We start from the raw sequence: 26,510 nt of genomic DNA, 5'->3' as shown, positions 1-26,510 counted from the left end.
GGATTCATGATTTCCGTCGTAGCGGAGAGAAACCCGCTTGACATCAATTTCAAAATACCTTCATTATTTACAATAGCAACGCCAACGTCAAAAGTTGGAGTGACGGCGGGGGAGGGTCAGAATAGCACCCAGCGACCGCGTACATAGATCCTTACAACCTAAAATTCATGATTAAAAAAATGTCCAACAAATTACTTTTAGAAATATTGCATGCCCCCAGTAACCCAGCGTAGGCAGAATTGTCATTTTTTTCCATCGGGAGAATGACACAAGAACAAACAACATCAGTAGATATATATTCTCGTCAATTTGTCGCGCAGCAGACAAAAGGTTTCGAGACCCTGTTCAAATAAAGTAGCATCAACTGCGACCAGAAGTTATGCTAATTCCTTGAGCGTGTTCCATTTCGTGTTACGTCTCCCCACATTTGGGCTTTCAGGCGTTAAGTTTGAATCTAGCGCAACTCTCTGCGCGGCCGCACCACAGCTCAGCGGCGCTTGAAATTCCCCGCACACGGCTTGGGGGAGACTCAGACGTCGACCTGACGAGGACCAGGTAGCACCTCCAGTCTCCTGGAGCCGCCTCAGAGTCTCAAAGTGCAGCATTTTTCGTATGGACTGTGGTTTATAAATTCTCGTGAGCGACACTCTCGTATACATGTTAAAGCGCTGTCCCCCCCACCCGTTCTGTGGATCAACTGTTGGCTTTGCGTAACACTGTTTTCTTCCATAAACTATTGCTGACTCTTTTTCTCTTGCCCCTTAACTGTTTGCCGGGTCTTTACAGAGAGGGCGGTAGGAGACAACATTCACGAAGAAGGTCTTGAACGGAATTGTTTTGTGTTTCGGTGCAAAAAAGTGGGGGCTATCCAGTTTACAATATTACCATATCGTCCACAGTAAAAATTAGATTAATCGGAGACTAGGTTGTACTTCAAAGCTTTTTTTTTTTTTTTTAGAAAAACAAATACTAAACGGGAGTATTAATCCCGTAACGCTTTTTTTCACTACCCATCTTTTTTGTTTTCACCGTTCATCTCATTTGAATTTATCTTCGTTTTTATCCCGAATATTTGGGCGTCGGGACTTGTTTTACTCTTCCACACCATTTTCTTGAATGATCAACTGAAGAAAAGTTTTCACCGACTATTCAACTAAAAACGGCGATCCGAGAAATTGAGTTTGATTCATTCTCAATTTCACAAAAGAATTGTTTTCGCATCTCAATGGCGAAATGAATGACATCAACGGAAGTTGACTTACTGCTACTAGAAAAACTTCAACCGTTACGACCATGCCACGAAATCAAAGGAAAGCAATCGAGTGTTCTTCCCTGTTCACGTTCTTCTTAACCTTCATGGTCGCTCAGTCTACGAAACCGGTCGACATCGACACACCAAGTAAGTCGATCAAAGTTTTCTTTTTTCCACTGAGAATTGAACCGACGATTGAGATGAGCCCATCCAAACTACTAATAACTCTAATCGTGCTATTAAAGCTGTTACGTCAGTCCAAGGCACTAAGTCATTCAGAAAATCTCGTGCAATTTGTTTGTGCTAATTAATAGCCGATCATTTTCGTATGATGGCGAATTTTTTTTTGGTTGACCTTGAATTGTCGGCAGAGAAGCACGGATAATTTATTGGCTAGCTCCAGCTATTGCGCTCTAATAACTGTTGGCTTATCAAATAGAGATTTGTTATTTCCGAGCTTTATTAATTTCAATGGACCACGTCCTGCTGAGATCAGGGCCAACACTAAGTTACCCTAACGTGGAATAACGACGCATAATCATAAGTAATGGCGAACAATAACGTAAGAGCGGCTCGACAAGAGTCAATCAGAAGCCATAACTCTAGGTGAGAAGTGGATTCGTCGTGCAGGTTTTTTTTTTGTACAACAAAAGGATTATTTCTTATTGTGCTGTGAGTAGTATGAGGAAAAGAAGTCGTGTCCAAGAGAGGATTTATTCCACGTAGGCTGCCTGCCGTCATGTGGGAAACAAAGGCGACTTTTTTTTTTTCTTTCCCGACAGCAGACACGACTGTGACACAACTGACATCCTGATTCGTGCGATATCTTATCTCTTGTCAGACTATAGTTCCACCCATTCCTGAAATGAAGGGCTTAGCACTCGGAACGTTGATAGATCTTTGTGTATATTCCATTACATACATGAATCAATGTTCGTGACACCTTCATCCTGTAAAACCTCCCCCACCTTTCGTGTAACAAGGAGACATTGAAAAGCACACGAATGGGTGGGACCTATATGGTACATCACCGCGTATGTGTGTGTGTGTGTCGTGCTGTGGCACATCAAAGAAAAACAATAATCGGCTTTTGCGTACAGGAAATAATAATTCAAGTCACCTGAAATTAAGATCCAAGTTAAATGAGTCCGTTCTAATAATGATTCAACGCAGGAAATATGCTTTATTTTAACGAAAATAAGTTGACGTACTTTTTCAATGACTGTTCCCAAATTACCCAACGTGTTGTTACTCCTTTCCCGTTGCTACAGCCAGGCTTGTAAGTTTGAACCCCCCTGCCTTAATTACGTCCGTACGTAATTACTTAAACACTTGGCCAACCTTTCTCCCTCATTAAAAATGTTTTAATCAATTTGAGACACAAGAATGTTTCATATTATTTAACGATATACGACTGTACGTGAATAACATTATTGAAATGCAGCATTCAATGGAATGAATGAAAATGTATAAGCGTATTATTGGATGCGTCAGATCTTTTCATTTCTTTTCTTTTTTCTTTTACTTTGTGCAGTTCCTGTCATCACAATCAACACCGTTGCTGGATACACGGCGAAAATGGAATGCGACCTGCAATCCAGCCGGCCAGACGATAGCGCATACCTCGTTTTGTGGTACATTGAATCGGAAAAGCAACCCATTTACAGGTTAGAAAATGATTCGGTGTCAACTATGAATAGCGAAATTGTCGAGTGGATGAATGCCGATAAAGTTGTTCCGTTTGGATAATTATTGCCTTTTCATAATTTTAGCGTGGACTTGCGAGCGCGACCACTCGAGCAAGCCAAGCACTGGAAGAACGAGCGGTTAGCGTCAAGGGCTCAGTTCGATACGTCAGCAGCATCTTCCGCTGCATTCATGTTATCCAACGTTAGTGAAGATGACGACGGAATCTACAGGTGCCGTGTCGACTTTCGTCACACTCCAACTCGTCACGTTCGATATCAACTGAATGTTGTTCGTAAGTCTCGATAATTATCTAACTTTGTCTTCGCATACGTCTGTATATTGGGTAACATTCCGTACCATAGTATAGCCGTAACGTATATAATCCGCCTCACTTCAAGTAACAGTCAAACGACAACATTCGATTTTTCATGAGCCAATTTGATACTTACTTTAGTGAAATGCCGTTGAAAAATAGAAACAAAAAAGTGCGATCTATATTTGACGAGACCTGGGTTCCGCTAAGGACCTCGAAATTGGTTTCGTTTTCTGTCGATTGGATGCTGCAGGCCTAAATTGTCCGTCTACAGAGTACATTGTACATATACAGAACAAACATCAGTCACAGTGAATCGTGATACAGTTCAACAAGCGCTTCGTCGTATTTAGCTCTTTTCGAGTCTTTAACTATACTGAAGCGAAAAGTTGTGAAATGCCAATGCATAGACGAACACTTTCAAAACACATAAACGCTTGAGGCTAACGTACACGAACCAATCTAATTACAAACGGGGAATTCGTTATTCATTTATAACTCTTCAACTATATCTTGCCTTATAAACGCCACCATTCCTCTTCTTGAATCCAATTCCGTCTTGGTGCCGCTTCCCAGGAGGCCCTTCTTCCCCATGTCTTCTCGGCTCCGATGGAATGAGAAACGAATGAATATGCTTTATTCAACGCTCCTAAAAGATCGTCGCTTAGAAAGGGAGACAAAAAAAAAAGAAAGAAAAATAAAGTGTGGATGGAAAAACATTATCAATTAGGGAGAAACTTCGTACTTTATTTCTATTTGTGCTGGTGCGTCTATAGCTAGGTTGGCAAGCCGGACAATGAGCCTGCTGATGGGTTTGTTGACTCAACTTTATGCCGGAGAAAAAAAAAAGAGAACTTGGTAAAAGAATGGTTCCCTTTTCTTATTGTTGTGTGTATGGTCTGCGCGACGCAATGTACGCAGTACGCGCTGCATGGGGTCTAATGTCTACCTATGTGCTGGTCGTGTAACGACATACAAAAAAAATCCTTCTGTAATTGCAATCTTAAAATGGCCGGCATTTCTATAGGATTTGGGGATTGGGGAATCTTTCGACAATTCCGAACACATTTTTTTTTTTACCATCATTTAACGACTCGTTACCTTCGTTCTAAAATCAAGGACTGGTAATTGTTCTTAAAAATGTTCTTTATCTTTAAGTTTTTACAAGATAAAACCCTACGTTCCCAAATTTGGCTTAGGTATATCTTTATTTTATATTCACAAATATTACGGTGACTTATTAAGTGACTAAGAAATAGGAAACGTGCATATAATGGCCTACAGCTTATTATCTAGGCTTTACCTAGTGCTTCAGCGTAATACATTAAATAACACTAGGCCAACCAAAGAAGAAAGGCGGAATATTGGAGCAACTCATAGCACATAAAGTATTTTACTCTTCAAAAACCAACAGAAGATAAAATATGAGAAACAAGTGTAGTCGTATTTTTTCGTTTTGTTTATTCTTTATTAATACTCACATACGTTATTCCTTAAAAAAAACAAAAGCAGTGGTCTGTTATTTAAAGTAAAAAAAAAAAGAAAAAGTGATACCCAGCTGTCAGTTGACACTGCGTGTTCCGTGACGCATATTTAGGTGATCATATTTATACGTAGTTCTCCGTATCGCCAGTCAAGTTTGACTACGATGGCAGCACATATATGAGGAGACGGCATTGGCATTGCTATCTGCTGCAAAGATATCGCATACGTAGCGTCATGAATATATTAACTTGTCATACATGCAGCAGTACTTTTTTTGTAAACTTTTATCTTGTCTGTGGTAGGGGGGGGGGCCTAGTGTAACTTGATGTGACGAAATAATTAATACTAAAATAATCCCGCTTCGTTCAACGGATGTCGAGTGCGGCCGAGAAAACCGCTTTTATCGTTTCCGCGAATTGGATTTAGGGGAGGAGTCGAAATTGACAGTCAGTGGAAGAAAAAGTGTCGTCTGCTTTTTGTTTTGTTTAAAAAATGAGACGAAGTTTAAGATAAGAAGCAAAACAAAATGATGACATTCGAAATTCAGCTTAAGGTAAAATTCAATTTGAAATTATAATGTATTATAAGGTATTGCTCAAGATGTTCAAAATGTCAATCTGGAAAACTATTGTGTTGATGTGTGAAAACATATTGATCTTGGTGAACATAATACTTCCTATTTGCTCTTTACTTTAAATGATTAAACTTAAAAGTATTTTTAAATTTCTAAATAGTTAAATAATCCAAGTTGTGAAACAAACATGACCTGTTTGTCAGGAAATCACACCAGTGTTGTTCCCACAAGTTACTAAACGTGGAAAACAATCACATGTTGATATTAGAAACATTAGGTAAACTAATGTGATTCTATTCATAATTGGCCACCTTCTTCTTCTTGATTGCCTACTGCTGTGAGTATCACTGTTACTTCTAAGTTTTTGAATCTGGAAAAGTTTGTTGAAAACGGGTGAGGGCATCTAAATGATCTGTGTCATTTCATTTGAAATGGCCGCCTGTCTTCAGTGTCCAAGTTCTGCACTTCAATCTATATAGTTCCCTCCTCGATCTTTAGCTCTATACCTTCTTTCTACCGCGTTATTCGTGTTTCTTCCCCAGCACTGGTTTTCTCTCTTATTCCCTTTCCTTGTCGTTTCATTCCAATGAAGGTCCCAGTCCTGCCTTATCAAAGTCTTCGTGGTGGTGGCGTGCATGCTTAAGTAGGTGCTCAGTCCTATTGCGCGGATCCGGTCCTTGATTGCTTCCCTATACCCAGCAAGTTGTTCCCGCTTACCTAATTAAAGTCTTGTACTACAAAAGGGCTATATATAGTAAGTCAACTTTAAAGCATATCTCATTATAGTAAACCCGCAGTTTTAAACAAGAAACCTGCCGAATGTAGATACGATATATACAACAAACTGATCAATAGCGCTGCCTGCCTGCCTGCCTCTTGGCTGCCTATTGAGCAAAAAAGAAAAGAAACAATCCGAATAGCTTCAAAGAATTGAATATCGGCCTTTGCTTGATTAAACTAGATCCATTCTCGTAAGTCAGTATTAGATTCTGGTTGACGTCTTATAGTATGTGAAGCGTTATAAAATGTTTAAAACGCATATATATTCCTTGAAAATTGTTGGAAAGAAATTGGATGAAATTCGCGGTAGATTCGTTGAACCAGAACCCACAAGGTAGCTAGACATTCACTACATAAACATATATTTACGTAGAAATATGCATATAAAGGAAGAAGGGAAATCAAACTTCAAAGGCGGACTGATGTTTAATAACCGGCAAGACTTCAAATTGGTGAATCCAAAAAAACCAGAAGCAAACAAGAGCGAAAACAAACATTCGTACTGTTAATCAATCTGATTTCTTCTGTTCAAAAGGTCTCCCTTTTTCTTCCTTCCTTACCATGCCGGTTGTGCAAGTACGTTGTCTAGTCTCAAAGCGCACGTGTTGCCTCAAACCAATTGCTTCCTAAAAAAAACCGCCTCTCTTTTCTTTCTCTTGTTTCTTGTGTTATGTTCGAGGCTCGTAAGAAAGAAAGACAAACGAGGAAGAAGAACCAAAGGGAAAAAAAGGGAGTAGTAATCTCGCTTTGGTCTTTGACAAGAAAGAATCAGAGATTCAGAGCTCAAAAGGCAGTGGCAGTAGAGTAACTATGCTAGATGGGATAGAAAAGAAAATCAAAAAGAATAGATCAGACCTCACAAGTACAAAACCACGACAGCAGAGCGATCGATGCTGAATACGAAGCTTTATTATCTTTGCGGCTTATACGTGAGGCGGGTCCTTAAAGGCAACAACGGTGATGATGATCAACGACGGGGCTATGGTGCTGGGGCAGCATACAATTCTACACGGCTGTACACTGTCAGAGTGGGTCGGTTTTCTCCGGGTTCTCTCCCATTTTCTCCGGCGCACAAGCACAAGCATAGGCCTACGGCCTGGACTTTGGCAAGATCTATGTTTAAGGCTTTTTATCGATCGGTTTCGAGAGCCACTGCCATGACCGTATTAAGTGGGAACTGAAGGAGCCCAACTGAAGGAGCCCAGGGGAGCTGGAGAGTCTGAGGGACTAATTAATCCTGCTTGAATGCTAATTGTAATTTTGGATTTTCACTCCCCCGTACCTAGAATTACCAAGAGTACCGGTGATCTATGCCAACAGCGCCCGCCAATATGGACCTGTATCCGGCATGTACGACGAAGGAACCGATTTGGCTCTCATCTGCGAGATTACTGGCGGTACGTTTCTCATAACAACAATTTACATTGGCAGTCATGGCGATCAACACTTGCACAAGTGCTGTGTTACCTGCCTATTTACACGATTTCTTTTCATTCCCGTTCATCAGAGTGCATTCAGCCCATTGAAATAAAATTGATAATAATCTGATCTGACAGGAGCCCCCAACCTGATCGTGGGATGGTTCCGAAACGGCAAAATGGTCGAGTCGCGGGTGGAACACCGTATGCATCACGACTACTTCTACCACCTACAGTTGCGAAGCCTGTCGAGGGATGATCATCGTGCCACTTACTCATGCCAACTTGAGCTTGATGTGACGCCACCAGTGCCGCCAGTCTTGCGGAACATCACACTTAATTTACGAAGTAAGTCAACATTCGCTGAACTAATCTTTATGCAGTAGTTGTCTAACTGCGATACTATCAATTAGACCGATTAGACTGGCGGCTTACACTTCACACCGCACGATACAGTTGATCTGCTCGTCAAAGTCTGATATTTAGAAACCGCAGTTTGCCAATGAATAGCTAATTAGCGTATTCGCAATGCTAAATAACTTAGTTCAGCTGCATAAATATTGATTTTAGGATCGAATCGAATCGATTAGAAATTGTACCCGAAATTGATAAGTTGCGGTTCCATTTAAATCTGCCAAAGCGCATCGGGATCGTTGGTCAAAATTCAAACGTCGAGTGTCTTTATAAACAGTGTGCTCATGCGCGAAGGATAGTAAGAAGTACAGAATTAAAAAAAAACGAAAACGAAAAGTGATGAAAGAAAGAAGAATCAATAGTATAGCTTGCCGAATGTATATGAAAGCAAGGACCGTGTTATGTCAACTTTTTCAGAGTTCAAGATCACTTTTGACTTCTTCTTCTTCTTTAGTTTCACTACAGCAGTAGCATATGGGAGGGGGGAAAAAAGCTGCCATGTGCAGACGGCAACCGACAGAAGCCTATTAGTGCAAACTTTGTCGTACATGTTCAAAGTTTGACGACATGCGTAATTTGATGTTTCGTTTTCCGACGATACAGATAATTCCCGAACATTAGTAGTAGTCTCCAACGAGCTGTAGATGATTGTAGCATCATGTAGTATCTTATAGGCTCCCCCTTATAGAACTTTTGCAAGAGAGAAAAACTGATATGATCCAGCTGGAGCGTAGAGCAGAAACGACGTGAACTATATACTTCCTCTGTACATGATCTGGCAGAAAGCGATTAAAAGGAAACATGGACCACGTAAAAGAGGATTGACCTCCACGCGTTGGAGGCCGCGAGTTAGTTCTAACGGTCCCGTAATTGCCGATCCGGGTTGGGTTTGTTAACGATCGGCGCCTGATCCCGTCACTGAGCCACTGGTGTCGTTATAAGATCAACAAACGACGGCGTTAGCCCGTCATCACCGGCTGTTTTAGAACCTTGGAAAACCTCGAAAAAATAACCCCTTGGCTTTCTCAAACTCGTATAATACGGCTGTTTCTTTCGTCGCTCGCCATATATATATACGAACTATTGCCCACCAATAAGAGAGGCTCGTGTCATTAAATAACTGAGTGCACCGCATGGCCTGCACAAGTATGGGGCTATAGACTATATAGTTGGGGTTGACATCATAGCACGTACTAGCAGTAGAAGGCATTTTTCATCGTCGTGGGAAACAAACAAAAAGGAAAGATAAAAATTTCTTTTCGTTTTCCTTTTCTCCCTTTTCTGTTATATGGCCAAGTGCGAGTGTAAATAGTGGCCCGGTGTAGACACACAATGGCAGGTCACATACTACTCTACAGTCTGTTGATCAATGGTCGCCTTTGTTTCCTCGTCCTAATTCGCATGTCTGTGCGAATTGAACCACGTCGAACTAGTAGTGTCATTATTATTAGGGACTTTTGGATAACTCAAACTGTGTGGTCGCCTATTCATCCAGCCAACGACTCCTTGTCTACACAACACATTTATTCGTCCACAATAAGAAGAACAAAATCGATGTTAATTCATTCCACACACTTGACGCCTTCATCAAGTTTGATGGCACTCTCGCTTCTTCTTCCAGCACCCAAAAGAAACATGAAAGAATGGCACATATATATATATATAGATGCGATATACACTGGCCAAACCAAAAGTTACAAAGAACCCAAGCAGTTGGGTAGTAGTCGAGCGCAGACTTTTACTTTGATCACCATCGGGCGGCGCACATCAAATAGAACTTCCGTTCATCTTTCAATAACACGGCATCCCGACCACCAACTTTTTCATTATCATAGAAACTCAAAAATTTGGGAGTCTGTGCAGCACTAGAGGAGGAATCTTGTGATGCGCTTGGGGAAATGATCTATTTAGACCTCTTTTTTCCCATCCCCCTTGCAGTGTGTTGCATACATACGTCTGCAAATGGGACTTTGCGAGAATCTCTCAAACCGCCTCCCGGGAGCCGGTATCTATAGCACATGGATATATGCATATACTATACTGCGCATATATACACACACATATGTGTGTGTGTTGTGTTTGTAAATCTATTAGAATGATGGGATGAGGGTAGTCAAGACTTGTGTCCCGAATCCGAATGGAAGGATATCAAAATTGACAGTGCATGCTAGGCTGTTGTAGTCTGTAGGGCTCTTCTAAGGCTTCGGCACTGACTCCATTCCCTTACAAGAAGAGGAGAAACTTGAGCTCTAGCCCAGAAGAAATGTGCAGCTCTCATAGAATATAGCAGCAGCAGCAGCAGCCGTTTGGTTGGCTTGTGCGTGTGTATAGAGAGACTACTTTTCATTTCTAACGAAAGTATTATACGATCTAGCTTCTTCTTGCAGCGACAGGCCGCTGGATTGAAGGATAGGCCAAAAGCCTGAAAAGAAAAAGAGCCCGGCCCAAAGAGCGGGTCGAGAGCTCTTTGGCTCACGAGTGCTGGAGAGGTTGGAGAAGAACTTCTGTCGTTTTTCAACAGCACCCTTCTAGTCATTAACCTTTCAAAGGGAGCTGCTGTGATGTGTTGTTTCACAAATCAAATTAAAGAGGCTATATTGTATGCCTTGGCTGGTCAATTCCCGCCCCTCTGCCTGACACTTTTTCTTATAGGAAATGCTGAGAGAGAGGAGTCAGCTGGAATGCCGAGAAGTTGAAGAGAAAAAAACAAAAAATATGTTATAGAGAAAAATCTTATTTCATCCCGAAAATGGGCCTGTCAGCACCATCAGGCGAAGCTATAAAAACCTTTCTGTTACATCTGTATGATGAAACCTGTTGTTCTGCAGGACTTTGTCGCGTCGAACGCGATAAACACAATGATAATAATGCACATTCTTCGGATACTCTATGTGTATACTCTCAGTTTTTCAGGGGATTTTTTTATTCCTCTTATGTTCAAGGATCAATGTAATTTGAACGATTCATTTACACATCCTTGGTAAACGTTGCCACACCAAAGAATATCATTACAATTATTGTATTTATTTAACTTTTATTTTATTATTACCAGTATATTTATCAAATAAAATAGTAAAATCATTCTAAAATATTTTTCATATTTATCGAAAAATAAATACTTGTTACGGGATAATTAAAAATAAATTTGGCAAACATACATCATGGTGGAAAAATTGAGAACTTTCATTTCAGTTTCAGCATGTTTCAGAGTCAGTTCAGTAGAGTTTTCTAGAGAACTAGCCAGTTACAGTTAGAAAGATAAAGATACAGTTTTTTTTTTCGTGAGAATGGAGTCAGATTATATCTCAATTGTTTCTGCAGAAGTACAACAGCTGCATGAAATGAGTGTTTGATTTCACGTTCTCGCGTGGCGTCCAGTGTGTCAGGTGAACACGATATCACCGTCTTTGTTTAACGAAATTGACGTCTTGATGGCGAGACAAAAGAGCAGAGCCATTCAGCGAAACGTCAATAATTATTCACGTGTTGAAAGCTGTTTTATGTGTGAATTTCGTGTCAATCAAATATTCATTCTGTGTCATTGAAATGATAGTGAAACCGAAGAAAGTGGAAATCGTCTCGACTGGCCAGTATTTGGAAGCTCTCAAAACTCAACAACTTCACTGCAAGGCAACGGGCGCCAATCCACCGGCTGTAGTCACCTGGTGGATGAACAACATTCAGCTGACGAGCACCGAACTATTGGTAAGTTACTCCATTAGCATGTTTATTATAAGCCATCGGAAACATCTCCTGGGTGTCATATGGTTCCTGTCAAAACCATTCCCTAGAATGGAGGAGGGCGTAATATACAAATTTAAGCTGTGAGCGGAATGAAACTCAATTTGGGTTGAGATTGAATATAAGTTTGATAAGATGGCTGCTCTGGGGGGTTGCATCGACGTAGTTGATTCGCTCCATAAAGTTTCGCTTTGGATTTTCTAAAGAGACGTTGAAGAGAACCAAGCACAAACATGCTTTGAAAATCGTGGGTGAAGAAGGGGGCCGTGCACAAGGGTCTTTTTTAGTCTGTTAAACGTGAAAAAAGAAAAAAACGAATTTCATCCGCCTTTGGCTGTTGATCCCCTTGTCCCTTTGTAGCCTATTAAGTATTAACACGCCGCAAAAGCGAAGAGCCGAGGCGAGCAGGCGAGTGGATGATCAAGAATTTCACATTTCCCCCACTCGTTTTGCCTGGAAAATAAGCGGGATTCGCTAACGGAAGAATTTTCAATTAATGTGTCACGACCAGGTGATGTGAGCGAGTGAGGCAATGAGTTATGACAAGCGCCATTTTAAATCACTCCAGCAGCATCCTCCTCCCTTTTCATATAGTCCCAGGGTGGCGTGTGCACTACTCTTCCACGTTCAAAAATTTCCATGGGATGCATATTTTTATTTAAAAAAGAAAAGAAAAAGAAATCAGCTGAGAAGGCAAAATGGTAGGAGGGTAGAGCAACGGGATCACCAGAAGAAAAGAGCAGAGCGCTGGATGCCTGGATCGTGTTTGCGCGCGGTTGTGTTGAAGCTACTGGACTGGAAAAGTCCAGAGTTAAAATCGGGCAAACGAAATAAGGGTTTTTCTATAGTGCTGCTGTTGGGAATGCGATGATGTAGCCCTTGTAAGTAAACACTCGAGAGTTCTGTAGAGAGTCTGCGAGAGCCAAAGGAGAAAAGAGATATGGAGATGGGGTGGTAGAATTTCCCGTATAGATTGCGCACTTTGAGGTTCTGTTCATTCGCCGTTTCATCGTCGTCCCTTCCGAATGATCAATTTCGTTTGAAAGAAGATTCCGACTCTCTCTCACCTTCTTTTCCGATGGTTCCCCTTATCTTCAATCTATATAATGCTCTTTTTTGTGTGTGTATATTGTCGCAATGGTAATGGGTTTCCATTGTGACGTCAGAATCGATGCCAACGGGGAGGCTAGACAGACCCAAAGGAGGGGCCGAGACGTGGAACAGAATGGCTTAAGACTTATTCCCTGGCCATTTTCGTATTATTGGTGTTTATATGTTTTTGTTGCTTGTCCATTGCGATAAAACCTAGTAACTAGACTGAATGCGTCCGCTGGCTTTTCTGGCTATATAATGTTAGGATTCTAAATATAAATGTTATTTACAGGGAAGTACTTTTGTTGTATAGAATAAAACAACTTTTTTTCGTTTGTTGTTGCTGTTGTTGTGTGGAGGTTCCTTTTTCGCATTGTTCACTCGCTGATGTTATTCTCAATTAAATGGCCACTTGGCAAACGTAGGTGTCGAGTGAAGCGAACGGCACCATTTCCAAGGTGAACCTGACCCCGGCGATCGAGGATGACGGGCGCATTGTGACCTGTCGAGCGCAAACTCCACTTCTGGCCGGCGGCTTCGTCGAGGACGAATGGCGGATGCAAGTCTACTGTAAGTCTATTCACGAGCCATCGCTTTTCAATGGCCACGCCAGTGACAATAAGACGGACAATATATATATATATATATGAACGGCAATTTGGCGAGTCCACACGAGACGCTGGCTGTGCTTACTGTATCTACTCTATCCGTTTTTGTTCGAGGAACTGAGGAGGATGAAGTGTTGGTTCTCATTAACGACCGTGAGCGGAGAGTCTATCTAGGCAACTTCTCTTCTTCGGCTGGATATTCCATCAACTCGCTCATCTCAGACGGCTTCGCTTCGTTCCTGAATAACCGAATAGGCCATTAATACATAGTGGCATCAGTAGCCCGCGGATGTGTGTGCAGCGGCCTTCTTTTCGCCGCGCGGTACTTCTACATACGCAGTGTAGCAGCCAGTCATCAGCCTCTGCGTCTATGGCCAAGACTGAAAAGAGAGAACAATAGGACCAGTCTAAACCGTAGTCGATTGTGAGACGACTAGAGCTTGTTGTACGCTAGCTATTCTATACAGTTGCCAGCTTCCTTCGGCACCTTGCAGCGTGACGTGAGGCAGATGCCCGCCCAACTTGAGAGAGTTTTGAGCTCGCTAAACTCGTCATCTCTTATGTACGTCTAAGAGCCGAATTTGGACGAGACGAGTCGTAGATGGAGCTGGAGAAAGTAAAAAGGGCCGTGTGTGTGTGTGGTTGCTATTCAACTGGCGCTTTTGTTCTCGTTGGAAATGTGCTCGAAGCACGTCGAATCTATTGCTACGCTGCTCTCGAATGAACCTCGCCAGTTTTACACTTGCTTTTACATGACTGTACTGTTTACACACATGTAATGTATATAGATATATATGTATTCATATACGGTCTATCATCTGAATATGGGAAATGCAGATCCACCGCGAGCCAACTTGGTCCTCGGCCGGCGCTTCACCGCCGAAGAAATCCGCGAAGGCAGCAACGTCTATCTCGAATGCCAGACACGTAGCAATCCGCCGATTCAACGTTTGACCTGGATGCATAATGTAAGCAAGGCTTTCTCTCTCTCTCTATTCTTTTATCTTTATCCTTTTTCATTTTCATCACAGCACACACACATCTGTGTTCCTGGTGAGCACTTGTGCGCTAGATTTAAATCGTAAAGAGAACCTTTTATCGTTGTGAAAGAATATATACGCAGCCCAGTCTATATTATGCCCGTCAACTTTTAGACGGACGGTTTAAAAAATCAATGCAGATTTAATCAATGTTTGGCTATTTGTTTCGTTTTAGGGGAAAATTCTGGGCAACAGCCGAAACCGAGAGAACAGGGATATCATCTTAGCCAATCAGACTCTGGTCATTCGTCAAATTGAACGACACACGGCCGGTAATTACACGTGCATTGCTGCCAATCGGTTGGGCGAGTCCGCCAGTGCTCCCCTTCATCTTCACGTCAAATGTGAGATATTTTCAAATTGTATCCATAATTAAAGAAAAGTGTCACGTAATATTAGCGTCAAGAAACGAAAAGATTTTGTAAGCTGCTGAATTCTGGTGGCAACTTGATGTTACTGAAGCTTGAGAGTATAATATTGGTAAAGGGCAAATTCCTAATTAAGTGTCATTACCTCACCATTCGTAGTTTTTTGGTCTTTTGTTCTTCAGCATTGTCTGTTTTTCCTCCCTTGCATAATTTCCAACGGGTTGCATAACTTCTCCAATCAAAACCAAACTACAGTAGAGTGCTCGGGTATAAATGATAAAGTGCTCCATGGGTTGGTATAGTAGACAACTCATCTGTCATCTCTCTTCCCACTCGCATAGAATAATGGTTACCTAACGCGATTTCTGGAAATATCTCCCAAATCGGCCCTTCGCTTCCCCGCATCCATCAAAATGCTTCAGCACTTCTTAATTATTTGCACTTTTCTTGTTGGGATTGCATTGGTGGAACGACAGATGCTCCAGTCTGTCGCCGTTCAAAACCCTTGACGGTGGTGGTATCACGTGATCAACCAGCCAAGTTACGCTGTCAGGTAAGAAAACAAAACTATCTTTCCATATAAATACACACACACACAAACAGCACACTAAATCAGCTAAATACATTTTACATCAAAATCCTCGACATTTATAAATAGAAATACAAACACCATCACTAAAAATGTCGAATTTTTTTTCAAATTTTAAATAGGTGGAAGCCGATCCGGAGACGCTAAGTTTCCCGTGGACGCTCTCGAATGGCCGCGAGACGACGCTACTCCCACGTGAAATGTCGTCCGATTCCGGTCTGACGAGTGTCCTCGTTTACACGCCTCGCCGCGATGCCGATTTCGGCGAGCTGCAGTGCTGGGCCTTGAACGATATCGGCAAGCAGAAAGAGCCGTGCAGGTTCAAAATCGTCAAAGAAGGTAGGCCCTACCGCTCTCTTTTACGCAACTATTAATTTCATAGTTATTCCACGAGTATCTATTATATCATTCTTTTCAATCCTTCGGTATTCTTTTTTTTGAGGGGGTTTAAAATCCTCGTTCCAATTCTTTTGCCCCATTTTGGGGGTCTCTTCGCTGTTTCGTTCATTCGTTGTCTGTTCTGTCATAGTTTTCCCCTGGATATTGGCAACTTAAGTTCTGAGCTTCTTTTTTTTTCTATTCTTCCCATCATTGGTTGTGCCCAGCGATATTTCCCTCCTATCTCTTTGCATTCTCTTTCCTCGGTCTTTTATTCTTTTTTCTCTTCTTCGCCCTTTCTTCCTGTCTGTCACCCACTTCTTTTTGAATTTGTTTTATCATCGATTCTATATAGCCTCTCCTGCAAAAGTCCTTTCCTCCCGTTGTCCCATCTCGACGGCCGTCCTTAATGCAGTAGATATATCTATTCTATTTTTTCCCCGTTTTCTTTTTGTACCCAGTTTTTTCCCCTTTTTTCCCCCCGGTCGAATGTCCGTATAAGAGTTTCAGGATAACCCTGTCGCCCTGCGTTCCCTTAGCCTATTGCCCCGGCGTGTCGACGACTTGGGGAAGCCGAGTCGTCCCCAACTCCCGATAATTCCATCAGGAGACTACACAAACTCGGTTTATACCTGCGCGATCCGCAACAAGAAGGGAGTGGGGAGAGAGAGACAGCAGAGAAACTTCTTCCTGTAGAGTTGTATTCCTACTTCCCCGTGGCACCTACTCTCTGTCCTTGGCTATTGTTGCCGGGCGACGGACGAGTGAAAAGAGAGAGAGAGTGAAGGAAAAGAGAACAGGAAGGAAAACAGGTTTTTGTCCCGCATGTCTCAACTGATCGCCTTCTTCTTCTTCTTCTCACTTTTGTTATACGTTCCAGCGGGTGGGCCGGCCGCTCCTTTCTGTTCGCTTGTCATTTCTCGTAGGATCTATTTGCAACTCTCCCTGCCGGAATACTTTCTGGCTCGCGTGCGGAAGCGTTTGAAATCAGAGAGACATCGTTAGACACCAAGTTGAACCGAAACTCTTTTGTCTATTCTGTTTAAAGCGGTGAAGCGACGAAAAAGTAGTTGCAGGTCAGTTACCTTCAAATGGTGATTACGTCATCGATTCGATATGGACGACGTAAAAGAGATTTGATTAATTATCGTGCAATAAGAAGCCGGCTTGATCGTATCGAAAGAAAGCAGACAAACCTCAAACGAATCAACTCAATCGAATGAAAGAAGCCCTAATCAAAAAGCATAACAAAAGAACTTAATTAGTTTAAAAAGAAACAAAAATAGAAAACACTGCGGATACCTGTCGTGCACATTGAGAAAATAAAAAATCAAGAATTCTGAAAGACGAAGAGGAACAACAAGAGCACCAAGAAAAGATCCCTCGTTCATATTGAATGTTAAAGCACGCGAAATCTGGGCTCTGGCTGACTTTGCGTCCCTTTTTACTATAAAAGAAAAACTCCCGTCTGCACAGCCCCTCCACTTTATTTCACACCCACAAGGCGCAAGGGCGCCCTTGCACACATGCTGCTCGTGCTTTCTTGGAAACGGGTTGCCATCAACATTCAAGATTTATGGATCTCTTTAAAAATAAATACTTTAAATCTACATATTAAAAAAAGAAAAAAGAGAAAAAAAAACTAGCGCCGTCTACTACACTGGAGTCGCTCTGTCCATGTCGGTCTTAAGTTCTTTTTGGGAGGCCTAAAAAAAGAAAAAAGAAGCGCCAGGCATTGCGAATATATATGTGTGTAGGAGCGATAGGCATCGCTCGGATGGTCGAAGCCGAAACGAAAATCCCCCCAAAAAAGGAAAAAGAAAATTCCTATGCATGATATGCTGTTTTTCCTCCAGTCCCGAAATCGAACAGTGTGTGAGTGAGTGGACGACGTGAGGTCCAAGTTCAATATATCGCCGAACCTTTGCATTTCCCTTTTTCTTTTTTTTATTTCAAGTCTTCTTTTCTTTTTGTGTGTGTGTTTGTGTCTGCGCTCGCTTTCTCATTTATTCACAAGCTCAAAAGCTCGTTCGTTTCCCTCTTTCTCGCTCGCCTTCTCCATCTTTATATATTGAGGTCCGAGAAAAGATCGGGATATGTTGGTCCCTGCTGTGTGGGTGCACTGTTTTTGTGTACTACTCTATGCGTGTGTAGTGTATTGATGCTGTAGAGTAGATTACTATTTACGTCGGTACCCCCAGCCCTGATTTTCTCTCTCCCAACTGTTATGCGAGAATCGTATAGTTTGCTTGAGGTAAACTAGAGAAAAGAAAAGCGGCATTTAGATTTATGTGTCAGTTTTGTTTGAAAGGGTGAACAAAAAAGAAGTATAGAAGAAGAAAAAAGGCAAATGTCCAGCAGCTGTCTTGACTGATTGTGTGTTGGTAACAGCGGTAGTAAAAAAAAAGGGAAAAAATTTCCAGTCCGTCCGTTTATGTAGCAGCTCCATATTGCCACTTCACTTTTTCCCCTTTGTGTCCAGTAGCCAGAGCATGTGTGTGTGTGCGCTTGTCTCAGCCCTTGCACATGTAATCCAGTCGACAACGACGTGGACAAATGTTTGGAAAACGACCTCGTTTTCTTGCTATCATTTTGCTCTAATCAAATGTCCCATCCATCAAAGGGCGTCATTTCATTTTCTTCGATTTTCTTTTCTTTTTCAATTTCGTTTTGAATGAAGGGCTGCCGCCGACACCGAGCCAGTGCGCCATGCAGAGCTTGTCAAAGGGCGTCCTGGAAGTCAAATGCCGTAACGTTTCCAAGGGCGTCGCCGCAAAAGAGACGGAGGTGGATGGCGTCGAAGTTGCTGACAATGGCAGCGGCGATGGAAGCGACAACGGAAGCAGCAGCAGCCGGGACGAGGACGGCGGTCTCGACGACGATGACGAAGACGTCCTGGTCAGCGGCTCGTCCAACGTCTATTGGCTGCAACTGTACAACGCCGACTCGGGCGTCCTCCTGCGTAACATGAGCAACAAAGCCTCGCCGCATTTCAACGTCTCGGGCATAGACCCCAGCACCCGAGTGGCCGCCATTGTTATGACAATCAACAGACAAGGACGAAGTGAAGCAGTTACCCTGGAAGGAGCTGTTGAACGTGCGGTTGGATCACGGGCAGGTGAGTGACGAAAACGCCCATTTCTCCCATGACGGGTAGAGTAAGGCAACTGATGACGCAATCAACTCAGAGGGGGGGTAGTCGTTGTTGAACAAATAGGCCCATACTGCTACCGTTATTGCATTTATCATTTAATCTTCATGGTAGTCAGCTTTTCCAGCGATCGGTAGAGAGTTCTGCATACATCCAGATCTAGGGAATATCTACGACTGACCTGATGACGTCGTCGTCCGCCTTCCCACTGTTTTCCATGTCTTGTTATCGATCGCTTCCCCTCTCTAAAAGCCTGACCCCTACGCAAGTTATCCTACGCCTCGTGTATGTATATATAGTCTCCATCACGAAAGATAAAAAAATAATATTCAGTTGGGCATTTTTTCCCTCCATCCTAAGTAGAACAAGAGTACCGTGAAAAAGATGAAGACGGGCAATATTTACGATGAGGTTCTCGATATGTAGAATATCATATGAGTTTCCTTTTTTTCTCTTTTGCTCTGAATTTACAAGTAAACACTACTTTAAATAGAATTCTCGGATGCGTGCGTGGGTCGAATACTGGGCGAATAAAAAAATAAAATGAAAGGGAACAAAATAACAGCTTGGGCGGTGGTTTTCCTTTACCATCAGAGCTGTAGTATACCAGTACGGAATACCAAATTGAATACCGTAGGCTATTTTGACATATTTCTTTTACCAATATAGATGAAGCCACCTGATCTCGCCTCGCTAGGATCTATTACAGGGCGGATCGATCGTGGGTTTCGGTATAGACGCGCAGCGGGGTAGCCTACGCCGAGCTCCGGTTCGGGGCTTATTTCGTCGACATTATAAACAATTTATTAACATTTCCGCATACAGACAAATAATAACCAAGCAAAACCGATACCGTCAGTTGGCCTCCGTGACCTCCGTTCAGCATCACAGCCTGTGCACATTTCCGTTTGCTAATCATTTTCCACACAGTTATCCCATTGCTATTTTGTTTATCTCTAGTTTCCGTCAGCCCTCTTCTAATTCGTAGAATGACCCGAGCTAAAGATCTGATATCATCTCCGCATTCAAATCGAATCAAATCGCCAATTTCTGTCGATTCAAAAAGCAAAGGCGCTCAGTTTGAAACGCGGGGGAAAAACCGCGTCAAGTGACGACGCGTATATGACCTGCGGGCCAAGACTTTGGCGACGGGGCCTTAGCGTCTATTACATTACCGAAATGACCCGAAATCGATCCATCGTCTATATTTATCCCCTTAGAATGTAGGGATCAGTGGGAAAGGAAAGCGTCGCCCTTTGAATAAATATCTGGCGACTTGTGGCTCTCCTCTCTCGGCCCTTTCGGCGTATAGGCCGCCCATTCGGAGCCCGGCAAGCGCACATGAAAAATGCAACATGCCCCGCGCGCATATAATACGTTGAAATATTCAAACTTCTTTTCGGGGTGGGTGAGCTGGGGTGGGGTGGGGGGGGATTCGACTGTCGCAATATCTCTTTGCCATCTCTGTCTTTCTGACTACCACTGCGCTTTCTTGCCAACTCTCTCTCTCTCTCTCGCCGGCCTCCTTATTCCCTCCCATTTCAATCGTTGTGATGCCAAAGCATATTCCTTTTTATAGATGCACCTATTCGCTCTATATTCATCCGCCCGTTTCATAGTCTCCGTCTTTTGTGCTCTCATATTCCAATAACTCCGCCGCTCTACTCCGCAATTCCTCCTTCCATCCTGGGTTTTGCAGAAAGAAAAAAAGAGAGAAAGTATAGGTTACAGCGACTAATGTTGCAGTATAGCTGCAACTCTGTCGACGACGACGACGACTCTTCCCGCCTATTTTTTTTTTCTTCCTGAGCTAAAGGCAGAGCCTCAATGCCTCTGCGGATTGCGTCAACCCTTTTTGAACATGTGTACAAGAAAAATTCAAAAGGAAGAAGAATTGCAAGGGGGGGAGGGGAGAGCGAAAGGAACGGGAATGCATAAGGACGGCGAGTAAAAAGTATGAGAAAAGACTGGAATAGTAATCATGCGTGCTTCGTGAGCGGTAAAATTGGGTCTGAGAAAGAGGAGGAAATAAAGTAGAAGACTAAAAAGAAGAAGAAGAAAATACACAGGGATATGTAGGAGTGAGAGACGTCTGCGTCGTCGTTGTCGAGACATCGACAGATGAAACGGCGCATCTCATTAATATCACACAGTGTATTGCCGCATAGAATTCTCCGTGGGAGGGCCCTTGAGGACCAGCAGGGGAGTTTCCCACCCGAAATTCGCTCCGTCCGGGGTCTTTGCTAGCCTAGCTGCTTTGGCGGACGCGCGTGAAAAAAGTTTAAAGGAAAGAAGAAAAAAGAAACGGGGCAAACACGAGCAAAATATCAAATTCAAAGGAGAGAAAAAAAGAAGTAACCGAAATTAACCGTAGTAAAATGTCAACACCTCGACTATATGGGAGTAATTAAATGGCGGCGAATGAGAAGAGCCCGCTGGGAGCGGGTGGGGGTGGGGGACTCCTTGGCTCAATCATCTCTCGTTCTTCACCTATAAACTTTGGCATTTCCGTTATACAAATACGAGACGGGTCGCAACCAGCTGTGCGCCTCGGCCCTTTATTATCAGCCATATACCCTGCCTAAATATTAGATACATGCGTGAGACTATACGCTATATAGTCGAACGCTTCTGCGCTCGGTTTTTAGTCACTCGGCGCTTCGACTCGTGCTCATTGTAAATATCACACCAGAGAGAATAATGACTTGCCAACTATTATAGACGCTCGCTGACAGAATGGATGGGCGCCGATTGGTCATATCGATTGACAGCGTTCGAGGAAACTACGACAAAGAAGAAGAAAAGAGAAAAAAAGATTCGTGTCTGTCCTGTCAGGGTTCGTGTTTGCCGCCCAATAACGCCAACGAACACCCCAAAGTAAATAAGTAATAAATGAAACGTCTGTCGAAATTCGGAGGGAATCAAAATTAAAAGCGGCTGTCGAAAAATTCCTTTCATATTCCCAACAGCTGCGTAATGCTCGGTAAAGCGTTTTACTTTTTTAGACGAAATAATTGTGCAACAATAGAACAAAAGATCAGAAGGGGAAAAAAAGTCGAACGTGAAACAAAACAAAAAATACAGAGGGGTAGAAAAAACAAAATTGAGGAAAAAAGTGATAAATAAATAAAATCACACACACACAAAACAAAATCTAAAAACGAGGAAAACAATGCGATCTGCCGTTGCTGCTGCTGCTGCGTGGGCTCCCCAAATACCAGTCGTCGATATTGGGTCTGCTGTCTGCGTGACTTGACTCGGTACTGGAGCCGCTTGTGAATTCGATATCAGTTGCATGGGCTTTCGTATCAATAATATCGCGCTAGATTTTTCGGGACTCTTATTGCTTTCTTTACTTTTCATATGCAGTTGTAACCTCTTTGCAAAGGACCGTGCAGGAAAAAAACGGAATATCAAAAGCTCGGGGGTTGGGAATCGAATGGCTGGTATATATATATACGTAACGTATTGTACCGCAAGTATTAAAATTAAATGGCAAATGTAAGAAAGCTTAGCATACGGAACTACGGAGGAGGAATATGTAGAGTAGAGAGGCGGGTGAATGGATGTAGTAGGCATTGTTCTTCTTGCTGGCCAGGAAGCCTGAATAATATGCATAGTCAAAAGAAAGATGGAAGCGCTGCAGCGACGCGGAATATTTGATATTGTCTTGCCAACTTTTTTTTTGCGGGGGCCGGTTGTCCATGTCTCTCTTGTTCGACTGTTGCTTTGGCTGTACGTTGCCGTTCTCTGCGCTTACAATGAACCGTATACTGAATGCAGCTAACGAGCCGGAATCGTCGGTGACAATGGTGGTTGTTCTGGCCGCCCCGGGCGCCCTTTTAATTGCCATTATCGGACTAGCTGCTATCCTGGCCGTTTACCATCGACAACGAAGGAGGAATCTTCGACAGCAGCCGTCTCAATCTGCTGCCCAGACGTGCGACGGTGACGATGCCAATGACGACGTCAGCAACTACACCAAAACGGCCAACGGCAAACCGGATGTAATTAAATCTAAGCGAGGTACAGTATGCCTATTATTATTTTTAAGTATAGAATTGCACACTGCACTGTATCTTTCGTCGGCCTCAATTGTCCGTCGTCGAACATCGAAGAACAAAGGCGAGGAGAACAATACGTCATCTTAACATTTGTCATCTTTGTTTCGGGTATAGGAATAGACCTGGAATGCCAGCTCGCTGGTATGTCGAATGAGTCATCGCATTCGTCGCTTGTCGTCGCAGCTGGCACTTCAAACAACGCTAACGGACCCTGTAAATTTAACGAAGAATCCGCCGTGACGTTTGCGGTTCAACAGACGGCGATGAACGATCGGAATCGAGACAGAATTTTAGATCCGAATGCGACTTCTTCCAGCAACATGACCAGCAACCCACACAAGCCGGGAACTCTGCGTTTGCACCAGCAACAGCACCCCGCAGATTTTACGGTCAGAAAGTTTTCCATCTATGATTTTATTTTTGAAGTGTTGCGTTTCGACTAGAATTAAAAAATTAAGTTAGTTTAGTGAAATCCCAAAATATTTATAGAATGTTTGGTTGATGGTGTGGTATCCTTGCCTTATATCAATTCGATCCTCCGTCTGATTAAGATCCACTAATCTTAAAACTTGTTGATATAATCTTTCAGTTCGAAAAAGTTCACCTCAAATAGTAGGGGTGGCGCGGCAGCAATGTAACCAAGGAATTGGCTTTGGAGAGGAGATTCGTTTGTTTGACTTCCACTTGTGTTCAATCAACAAACTCGACTGGCTCCATCAAACTAAGCTTTCACTTTTGTTTGATTTGAGGCTTCGTGGTTTCATTTCCGAGTAGGCCTGATTCATATTTGCTCCGATACAAAGAAAAAAACGCCAGTGAATTCGTTGCACGCTAAAAGTCATACAAAGCTAGTATTCAGTACAAGTTCCAAATTAATACTTTATAGAGATGCATTTATTAGGACCTATACGCTAAAAGTAATTTGTTTTTTCTCTCTTTTTTTCGAGTTAGTTTTGAGTTGTGTTACTCGATTTGTGGGGGGTCGCCTCTGTGTACCAGATCTCATAAGAAAGTTTGTGGATCAAGATACGGTAACTTGGCGCGGAGCGGGGGTCACGGTGCAGTCGACAGCAGGGAGACAGAAGAATTATTTAGTGGCCAAGTCATGTAGGGTTTACAAAAAACGAAATGTTTCTCGGTATGAAGAAGAACTAGAGTTTATCATGCATTCACAAACTTCTGGTAAATCTCTGGCCTTTTTTTTCGCATCGAGGGAGGATCCAGTGTTTTTCAATCGGAACCTCCCTCAGTTGGGGCTGGCTGAAATTTCAAATATGATTTCATTTTCTATTGAAAGTTATCCGTCAATATTTTTAGAAGTCGCTTGACTCACCGTTAACAACCAAGTGTTGAAATTTTGATTCTTTCAAAGCTCAATCTTTAAGGATCGATTTGATTCAACAGTCAAAAGTAGAAAAACTTTGCGTCGTAAGTATCGCGGTAAGAGTAAATTAAATTAACAATAGCCGTAAAGCTCGCCGAAAAATTGTCGACCAATTCGGCAATTTAAGTATCCATCGGAATCTTACAAGGATAGTTACTCCTAGTCGTGATAGCCTAATCGCAATTCGAATCGCGGCCCTCCGTCGTTGTGAGAAGCGGGCCATATAGTGCTTCTGTTCGTGAGTAGGTTGGATTATGAGCAATGGTCTTGGGTTCGAACGGAAATCCAAGCGAGAATCCGCGTTACGTTAGAAGAATTCTTGATAGCTTCTTCGAAGGGGCTCCTTCGCAAAACTGGGTGGGGACTCGTGGTAACTTTCATCACGCCCGCGCTCGGCATATAACACTGGGCTATTGCAGACTGCAGAGCGCAGCAGGCCGTGGGATTGCTCCATATTTTATGTTCACCGGGGCTGGTGTTGGATTGTAGAAGCCGTCCAAACTTTCTTGTATGTTGTACTTAAGAAGGCGATGCATTCTCTCGCCGACTTGGTCACATATATATATATATATATAGACTGGACGAATAGAGGAACTCGTTATAGTTGTCGAACAGAGCAAAGTCGTTCTCGAGTGGAGCTGGCTGGATTCGCCAGTCTCGGCGCGTGTACCCAGCAGGCGAGATGTGCAAGCTGCCCTATAAATAGCGCCACATCTTACTTACAGTATGACCACATCTTTCAGCATCAATCAATAGACCATCTATAGAACGCACTATGCGCACAGAGTTTTAATGGAACGAGCTAGGGAACAGAAGCAGTCGTTTTCGGTTGTCGTGAATGCTTGACCAACTACGTGTAATGAGAAATCAGCGCGGCTTCCAACTAATATCGCAAAGCCCAATCGATATTAAGCAGCAGAAGAACGTTAACGCAACATATATAGTACCCGACGCTTTTTTTCCTTTTCAATATTGATTGTTCTTTCATGTTGATATTGCAGGTGAGGCAGGTGTTCGATGTGCGTGACCAGTCCAACACCTCCAACGTCTACGTTTACCGATAACAGGAAAGATGGCCAAATTGTCTACGCCAAAGTTACAAGAATCGCTCTTTTATTGGTTCTGGACTGCTCTTCTGATATATACGGCTGTATTCACGCTCTTTACACGCGCGTATCTAAAAGGTGTGTGAATATGTGCTAATGGAAAGCACGCGGCTGGCAGTGAGAAGACTACATTCGGGCTACAAATTAACTGCAAGACGAAAAGAATAAAATGAAAAACTGAAAAAAAAAATAAAGGCATCCAATTCCGATGTATGTGTCAGTTGTTTGCAAAGTTCATTCTTCGTGTTGTCTTTTTTTTCTGCGCAATACTATGCTTTATATATTCCCCATTGAAGGTGTAATAAACGTTTGAATCGTTGGTGGTCCGCACTGTTTAATCGCATGAATTGGGTATGGGCTGACTGTTTGACATCGAGCTGACAAATACATCCCACAATGACGAAAGGATTTGAATAGCGTTTGAGATTTGACGTGTGCATAGACAACTCGTTGGGTGAACAGCTGAATAGCTGGGCTACTAAAGCACGGGATCCAGCGATGAATAGGGTCTCATCTTAAGTGGAGGTCTTGTCTGCTGGTGCTGGGTTACGAGATTGATGACAATGCCGAACACACAGAACCATCAATATAGCTAGCCTACTTCTTTAATAAAGTAAATAACAATATCCTCCCTGGGTTTCGGATGTATCATGTTTGTCTGTAATGAACTTCTGTTCACACCAACGATACGACGGTAAACGACACCAACGATCGGTCTTGAGACGCATTCTTATTTGATTGCCACAGAAAAATGATCTAACTAACTAGGCCTAATAATGATGTTTCCCGTGTGTTGTGTGGGGCAGACGAAGACCGAAGCTGTCGCATTCCGAGCTGTTCTTTTGGTACTGGTTCTTTACTGACCGCTAGATGCCACTGACTTCAATTGATTTTGTCATGAAAGTACAGCCTGCTGCCTGCATCGGGTCGCCATAATTCGTCATCGTCATCGTCATCGTCATCGTTTGCCCATAGGGGGCTAAAATGCGGGATCCGCTGTGGATGCCACCAGGGGGCACCACTAGATTACAAATCGTCATAGGCTAAAGTTGTGCAAGTTTATC

The 26,510-nt window shown here is 42.8% G+C and overlaps 1 protein-coding gene across 1 annotated transcript; it reads left to right on the top strand.

Annotated features, from left to right (window-relative positions):
- Positions 1–521: 521 nt before the first annotated feature.
- LOC124192067 (muscle M-line assembly protein unc-89-like) lies at positions 522–25,765 on the top strand. Its single transcript, XM_046585213.1, has 15 exons — positions 522–1,399; positions 2,787–2,919; positions 3,025–3,233; positions 7,380–7,490; positions 7,650–7,859; positions 11,479–11,630; positions 13,184–13,328; positions 14,204–14,334; positions 14,582–14,750; positions 15,251–15,327; positions 15,486–15,702; positions 18,422–18,859; positions 22,676–22,918; positions 23,071–23,345; positions 25,342–25,765. Exons 1-15 carry the CDS (start codon positions 1,294–1,296, stop codon positions 25,402–25,404), a joined length of 2,679 nt encoding a protein of 892 aa, XP_046441169.1. The 5' UTR covers positions 522–1,293; the 3' UTR covers positions 25,405–25,765.
- Positions 25,766–26,510: the final 745 nt, after the last annotated feature.

Source organism: Daphnia pulex, chromosome 4, assembly GCF_021134715.1.
Source record: "Daphnia pulex isolate KAP4 chromosome 4, ASM2113471v1".
NCBI classification, from domain to species: Eukaryota; Metazoa; Arthropoda; class Branchiopoda; order Diplostraca; family Daphniidae; genus Daphnia; species Daphnia pulex.
Note: the sequence above shows the minus strand (reverse complement) of the source record. Positions and strands in the feature narration are given on the sequence as shown.

Excerpts from the sequence above, each read along its gene's own strand:
- LOC124192067 (XM_046585213.1), top strand. The coding sequence starts at position 1,294 with ATGCCACGAAATCAAAGGAAAGCAATCGAGTGTTCTTCCCTGTTCACG. Across the intron at positions 14,335-14,581 it reads GTTTGACCTGGATGCATAAT|GGGAAAATTCTGGGCAACAG; the intron begins GTAAGCAAGGCT and ends GTTTCGTTTTAG. Across the intron at positions 18,860-22,675 it reads TGCGGTTGGATCACGGGCAG|CTAACGAGCCGGAATCGTCG; the intron begins GTGAGTGACGAA and ends TACTGAATGCAG.